The sequence below is a fragment of the Kogia breviceps genome, chromosome 12 (assembly GCF_026419965.1).
Source record: "Kogia breviceps isolate mKogBre1 chromosome 12, mKogBre1 haplotype 1, whole genome shotgun sequence".
Classification (NCBI taxonomy): Eukaryota; Metazoa; Chordata; class Mammalia; order Artiodactyla; family Physeteridae; genus Kogia; species Kogia breviceps.
In genome coordinates this window covers 102,564,470-102,571,983 of record NC_081321.1, presented here as the reverse complement: position 1 = coordinate 102,571,983, position 7,514 = coordinate 102,564,470, and the positions used below count along the sequence as shown (strand labels likewise).

The window sequence follows — 7,514 nt, the reverse complement described above, 5'->3', positions numbered from 1 at the left end:
TTCCTTGAGCTCAGCCCTGTCTCTCCAGGAAGGAGACCCAAGTGTCAGCTACAGATCACAGGCCCAGGGCAGAATTTTCCACCTCAAGGAGGAGAGAAGAAACAAACTAAGGACAGATTCCTCTCGTGGGTCTGTCTCTTCACACCACCAGGAGAGCATGGCTTCCAGCAGACTGGGATGCACACCCTTCATTTCTAGTCAGCTCACCTCACGGGAGCTGGGAGGCCCGTTGATTTAATATGCAGAGACACTAAGCGCCAAATGACTACCTGGACCACAGCCCCAGGTCACCTTGTTCTAGTTTTTTAAATCAAGATTTAAAAAGACCCACAACTGACATCATCAATACAAGCAATTCCAACTTGTCGGGCGGTGAACGGAGGAGGCAAGGTAGTTGAGATGAGGGATTGAGCTGGGGAGGGCAGACAGGAAGAAGTCCAGAAAGCATCTCTTTATGTACATATATTTATATTTGTATTTATAATCATCTATTTCATCTTTTTTTCCTCAGGAGCGAGGGGTTCACTGGGTCCGTTGAGAAGGGGCTCAGATCAGAAGGAGGCAGGCTGCTCTGGGATGTCTGTGGCCTCCATTTCCTATGTGCCCTTTCTGTCAAAAAAGGCCTTGCCCTTCAAGGCCTCTATGAGCTGCTGTAGTCGCTTGGCAAAAGAAAGTGCTCGGGGAGGTTTAGTGGAAGGTGGCAGTGGGGGTGGGGGAGGGGGAGGGGGGGGCTGCGGGGGAGGGGGCGGTGGGGGAGGGGGAGGTGGGGGAGGGGGAGGCGGAGGCGGTGGACCTGCAGGTTGGGGTCGGGCCACTGCAGCGGGGCTCTGGGAGGGAGTTGGGCGACGCACTGGTACACTCCACCAGTACCAAGGTGGGCGAATAGAAGGCTGAGTGGAGGCGGGTTTAGCGGGAGGTGCTGGAGTAGGAGGAGGGGGAGGGGGGGGCAACTGAACCATGTGCAAAGCGTTAGAACCAATCTTGGAGGCAATCCAGTTCAGATAGGACCAGGTAGACGTGTAGACTCCAGGGCGCTTAGCTCGGGCACAGCCTACCCCCCAGCTTGTGATCCCCACGACCACGTAGCGCTTTCCCACGCTCTCTTCGCACATGAGCGGCCCGCCGCTGTCCCCCTGCGCAGAAGGACACAGCGTCACTCTCTGCCGGAGCCACTTTCCCTGCCCAGAAGGGTCACAGACTCCGGGAGGCATTTTTGCAGTCCTATGGGTCCCTGCTGCCATAAACACAGGCGGTCGTAGTAAAGTTGAGGCGCCCCAACAGCTGCTCTGGGATGTGAGAACGGTGTGGCTGGCTGCTCATGGGTTTCCTCGCAGTGAGGGGGCAAGATAAGCAAACCCACGGGCCTGGGTGGTTTTACGTGCGTACGTGAGCGCGTGCGCGCAAGTGGACTTGACTGTTTTGCATTCTGGTGAGGAGAGGTGGGCGTTCTCTTTGGAGCAACGTTTGGATGATATGATCTCTGCGTTAGGGGGGGTTAAAGTTCCACAAATGGTGGTGGATTCTTTGTAGGGGCAGCTGGTGGGTGTCACCTCCCAAGCTCATTGTGACTGCAGATGCTGGAAGACGGGACCAGGGACATTTGCTCAGGGATCCAAAAAAGAAGTGTCCGCAAGGGCCTGGGCGCCCAAAGGAAAGTTACCTGGCAGGTGTCAATCTTGCCTTCAGGATACCCTGCGCACACATTGGTTGAACGAATGCGCCCATTGTACCACCCAGTCGAGTTACATAAGTCGAGGTCGATGATGTCCACACGTGCCTCCTGCAGTGTAGGTGATGTCCTGGGGACTACAGCCAGGCGACTCAGTGGCCAGCGATCCCAGAAGACGTGTTCTGGGAAAGCCCTGCCCTCCTCCCCCCACTAAAACCCCGTCGTCCTGAAATGCTCTATTTCAACCTAAGATGCATGCAAGTCAATGGCCCCGGCCTCTCCTTACCCACTCCCGAAGGGAAGAAAACACAGAGCTGCAAGAGCAGAGGAGAGACGGGAGATGGAGGTGGAGGAGAGAGGAGGAGAGAAAGGAGGTGCGCGGTGGGCGGACGGCGCGTGGAGGACGGATGGATGCAGCTGGAGAGTCGTGTACGTGAAGGGTAGATGCTGGCTTACAGAGGGCTGTTAACAATTGCACTGAGGGTGCGCCGAGAGCTCACTGTGAATGACACAGGCCTCGTCCCGTTCACTCCTCACAGCCACCTCATGAGTTAGGAACGCTTATTCCCCTTTTCTCCAGTCAGGAGATCGGAGCACCACTTGCCAAGGTCACGGCAGGGACCTGGTGCGGCTTGGATTCACACCCGGGCTTTCCTCTCTAGACTCAAGACCAGGCCACACCTTCCGTTCTGGCTATAGGTCGCCCCCCTGCTTTTTATCCTCCACCCAGCTGTGGACAGGACCCGCTGGACTTGGTCTGATGAGCCCCTCCCCGTGTGCCTCGTATCTGTTTTGAGGTGTGCAGAGAGCAGAGCTACAGCAGGGCCTCCACACACAGGCAGGCCTGTCAGGGGCACGGGTGGTCGAAATGACCCCTGAGGCCGCGTCAGAACTTCCTTCATTGCCTCAGATGCTCGGCCACGACCAGGGGTTAAGAAAGTCCCAGCCTGTGCTGGGGCTGGGGCAGCCGGCTCCATTGCATCTGGCTTGGAGCCCAAGAGCCAACGCGACCCCTCTGCATCACGTGGTCCCACAGACAGCAGGGTTCCACCGGCCCCGCCACAACAGCACCCACAGCCCAGCCACAGCCCAGCGGGCTTGAACGTCGTCTGCAGTACAGATGGGGAGTTGCCAGATCAGACCTGTCGGAGGGGCAGACCCGGAGCGTGGCTCTGAAGGCGGAGAGGGAAGGCAGGCGCCCCGTGGAGCACTGTGGGTGGGGCAGGGACAGCGAGCATTCAGTAGATGCTGCTGAGTGCGGGTTTGCGCGGCTTTGGTTACGCTTCCGATCTCCTTAGCCCCCACCTTTCCTTCCCATCCAAGCAGCAATGAGGGTTTTGTACATGCACTGCCCTTCCGGTAGGGGTAACATGGAAATAACAATGGCAAGCCTGGCTTGTTGGCCATTAAGGTGATTTTTACATCTATGGCAGAGCCCACAGTCTTGAAAGCCATGAGATTCACTGTTAAGAGCCAGGTGTCCTGAAACACATAAGTTTTCTCAGTCCCAGCACCTTGGCTTTAAACATCAAATGCCAAAAAAGCCTGCAGGAGCCAAAAGTTCAATGGCAAAAGAGGCCGATTCCCTGAAGTGCTCTTCCAGCCCCAAAGCATCTGAGTTCAAGGAAGAGGTAGGCCAAGGAAAAGAAAGGTCGGAAAGAAGAGCACAGGAGGCTGGGGGGGTTCTTTAAGACTTGGCCTTAAAGGTGGGGGATGTGCTTGCAAACAAAAAGGTTAGAAATCTCATTAAATTTAAGGTGATTCTAGAACAAATTAGGTCTTGCGTGACGTCCAGGGTACAGGTGGGAGCCCACAGTTCTCCTGAGCAAAAGCACAGCAGAGGTGGGGTTGGCGGGGCGGGGGGGGTCATTGGATGGAAATCCTGAGATCAGCCTCCCAGGGACTGCAAGAAGCCCCAAAAGATCCCCCGTCGGACGGGGGCGCAGGGCAGGGCAGGCCAGGGGATGAGACAAGAAGCAAGGGTATACTTGCTCTAGAGACCGTGGCAGAGCCCCGGACACCAACAGCCGGACAGGGGTTGACACCCCAGGCCAGGGAGGAAAGGTTGTGAGTCAGCAAAGGCCAGTGAAAGCAAAGGCGGCTGAGAGGAGACACCCTTCCCTGAGGGACAGCATGGGTGGCAATCCTATCAGAAACCAAGATCAAACTTTGAGAGAGGAGGAGAAGAGTTAAGGGAAGAATCCAAAATTACCGATTTTTGTTACCAAAAACAGAAAAAACTGAGTTTTAAACCCCAAATGACTGAACCGCCTTGAATTAGGAATACCAGATCTTCCATTATCAATGAACAAGAGAGACTGAAAGCTAAGTTAATGCCATCATATCTTCACATCCCTAACGTGACTGGGTGAAGACTCTCGCAGCCACCCACGGAGAGCTGAGCGGGCAGCTCCCGAGCAGAGGCGCGCCCTCGCGGGTCTTGCCCGGCTGGCAGAACCTCGCGCCATGGCCCCGGCCCGCAGAGGACACGCGCAGCGCCCGCGGGCAGCGCGGGCAGCCGCAGGCATGGGAGGCCCAGAGGGCGCTAGGACGGAAGGGCCGGGCTCGGGAGTCGCAGAGCTGGGAGACCACGTGACCTGGCCCTTCCACCCACACAGGGGGAAACTGAGGCCCCGGGAGGGCAACTCGGTCTGAAGCCCTCCTCCAAGTGCTTCTTCGGGGCACGTGCCCCGCTCCCAGAACCCACCCCGGGCTCCGGGCACAGCCTCGACCCCATGCTGCAGACGACCAGTTCTCCGGGGGCAGCCGGCCGCCCAGGAGGGGCCCTGGACAGGGGGCTCTACTCCGTTTCTCTGGCTGTGAAAGGCCAGCGACAGGACCCAGTCGTGGCACCGCGCGCTGGGGACTGGGTGGGGCAGGGCCAGGCGTCCACACGGTTCCCCCTCACCTCGAGGACCGCCAAGGGGGCGCCTGGCACTTCTCCCGGCCGGTACTCACCATTGTCTTTTAAGAATCCCCAGCCAGCCACCCAGCATGTCTGGGGAATTCTGGGTGGGCCTGCCCGAAACTGGGGCAGGCAGCCGGGTCCAATGAAGTGCCCACAGAGGACAGGAGGGGTGATCTTCATGAGAGCGATGTCGTTTGCCTCCGAGCCTGGGGAGTAGTCCTCGTGAATGATGATTTTCTCGGCGAATCTCTCCTGCAGAGGCGGCTTCACTGGCTTATTGCTTCCCCACACGACTTCCTTGGCTCCGAAAATCAGCCTCCAGTCGGTAACTTTGCTGCGGGCACAGAGGAAAGAAAGCCAGGCCGCCCTCGCTGTGGACTGGCTGGTGACCGTGAGCCTGGGCGCGCCCCAGCCCCGGCGCGTGTGGGTCCACCGGGCCGCGAAGCCTCAGGTTCCGCCGGCACACAGGCCCGTGGAGAACGCCCAGTCCTGGGAGGAGCCTTTGTGAAGCCCCCCTCTGAACGTTCCCGCACGTACTTGTTGCTCCGGAAGCAGTGAGCAGCGGTGAGCAGCCAGTGCGAGTTGAGCAAGGTGCCCCCGCACACGTGATACCGCCGCCTGTTGTGCTGCGTGAAGATCTGCAGGCTGACCATCCAGGGCCAGGCCCCGAGCGCCGCGGCCTGCCCGCCGATGATTCGCACGCCCCCTTGCTGGATCTGCCTGAACCGCAACCCGCACGAGCCGCTGAGGAGAGACCACGGGCACGGTTCGCATCAAGACCGGGCCAGCCCGTCCTCGGGCCTCCACAACTGGGAGAGAGGGGCTTGGCGCTGGTCCCAGTGGGGAAGAGCTGAGGGGAGGGGTCCTGGGAAAGCAGGGCCAGCTCGACGGTGTGGGATCCAGGGGGACGGCTGAGCAGTGGTGCTGTGGCGGCTGTGACGGGACGGGAAGCCACGGGCTCCAGGAAATATGCCAGGGGTGGCATTTCTTGGGTCTGTGAGTGTGGTCACGGGGGGGATAGAGGGGGCCATGGGTAGCTAGGACAGACTGTGAGGGCCCTAGAAGTACGGGAGATCCCCGATCAGAGGGGGCAGCTAAAGGTGGGAGCGGAGGGGGGTAATCTTGCGTGGGAGACTCCGGGAAGAGCCAGCGGGTCCTGGGGCTGGGTTGGGTTGGACAGTGGTAGGAGGAGAGCAGCCGCAGGTAGATAAAGTGACCCCCAGGGGAGGGGGGCACACTGGGGCGGGAGCGGTCCAGAGGGGGAAGGTCAGGGCTCTGTGTCGCCGGTGGGCGTTTGGCAGTCATTGGCATCGCGGGTACCTTGGGGGCTTGGGATTCTACGCGTGGAGCAGAGGTCGCAGAGGTACCGCCTGACGACACCCTGGGGCCTTCGGGGTCAGCCCCAGCCGGCGGGGGGGGGGGGGTGTCCCAGTTAGGGTTAGGGTTAGGGCTCCTGAGAATCAAGACTCCCGTTCAAGAGGCAGTGAAGTCAGTCACTGGGCGGGGAGGCAGCACAGGCCTGTGTGCTGCAGGGCCGCTGCAGGGCCCCAGGAGTCAGTCTCTGGAGGAAACCATGGACATCTGGGGCCCTGGGGGCTCTGGGCTGAGGATGCTGGGAGCAGGGGTGGTCCGGGCTGGGGATGTGGGTAACAGGCGCTGTGAGACCCGGGGGACTGCTGAGGCCCCAGCTTGGCTTCCTCCAGAGCCCTGGACGGACGGAGTCCGGGTGGGGTCTGTTACTCAGAAGACACCCTCCCGGCCCCAGGTGTCTCCGACACTTACTCACACGCGGTGTTATCTCTAGCGACCGCAGACACCGCCAAGACGAGCAGAACGGCAGTTGGCAGCATCTCTACCGAACTCCTGCCCCAGCCTAGGCCGGAAGCCCGGTGACCTCACAAAGCTCCACGGCCTTCTGACCAATCAGCGGAGTGACCTCCCACCCCCCCACCCTCCAAGCAGTCAGGGCAGGCAGGAGGAGCCGTTCAGCTCCGCCGGTTCATGCGGAAGTGACCTCCCAGCTTCCGGCACAGGCTCTCGCCCGCCCCAGGGCGACACGGCTTCACGTGCAGCCCCCGCCCTCTGTCCCGAGGCCAGGATCTTCAGTCCCGGTTATCTTCCAAGGTCCCACACCATCTGAGGTTCCAGCTTTGCGCAGGTTCAGGGTCTGACCCTCATGCAAGCTGTAGCCGCAGTCCCATTCCAACTCACAGACCGAGGGGCAGCTCAGCCACTCTGCGACAAGATGGCGCAATACGTCAGCGGTTCGAGGGAGGCTCCACGGGTTGACCGACTGGACACTGCAGCGGGGGTGGGGGGGGCGGGGGGTAATTGTCTTTCCCTCTTCCGAGTGTGTGCTATCAGCACGCTTTCGGAAGACCATTTTGGGGTTTTGTTTTTTTGTTGTTTTTTTTTTTTTTTGCCGTACGCGGGCCTCTCACTGTTGCGGCCTCTCACGTTGCGGAGCACGGGCTCCGGACGCGCAGGCGCAGCGGCCACGGCTCACGGGCCCAGCCGCTCTGCGGCACGTGGGATCTTCCCGGACCGGGGCACGAACCCGCGTCCCCTGCATCGGCAGGCGGACTCTCAACCCCTGCGCCACCAGGGAAGCCCCGGAAGACCATTTTGAACTTACCCAGCTTAAGACTACAAAGGCCACCTTTCTCTCCACAGGGTCTCGGTATCTTCTACCCGAGTGTCTCCAGGTCTCCTCCCTGGGGCCATGTGCAGGGCGTTGTCTCCTATACCTGAGTGTCAGGAATTCTCAGCACAGTTACCTGAATGTCAGGAAGTAATGTTTCTTCTGATTGTCAGGAGACAGCATCTCACCTCCCAGAGTAGGAGGACGCTCACCTCACCTACCTGGCTGTTAAAAAGTTTTACCACCCCTGTAAGAGTGTGCGGAGGTCGCATCTCTGCCTCCTGGAGGAGCAGTCT

General features: G+C 59.8%; 1 protein-coding gene across 1 annotated transcript; it reads right to left on the bottom strand.

Annotated features, from left to right (window-relative positions):
* Positions 1–454: 454 nt before the first annotated feature.
* ACR (acrosin) lies at positions 455–6,444 on the bottom strand. The gene is made up of 5 exons (XM_059080559.2): positions 6,360–6,444; positions 5,115–5,321; positions 4,628–4,911; positions 1,661–1,806; positions 455–1,133 (listed from the first exon to the last, which is right to left on the bottom strand). Exons 1-5 carry the CDS (start codon positions 6,425–6,427, stop codon positions 597–599), a joined length of 1,242 nt encoding a protein of 413 aa, XP_058936542.1. The 5' UTR covers positions 6,428–6,444; the 3' UTR covers positions 455–596.
* Positions 6,445–7,514: the final 1,070 nt, after the last annotated feature.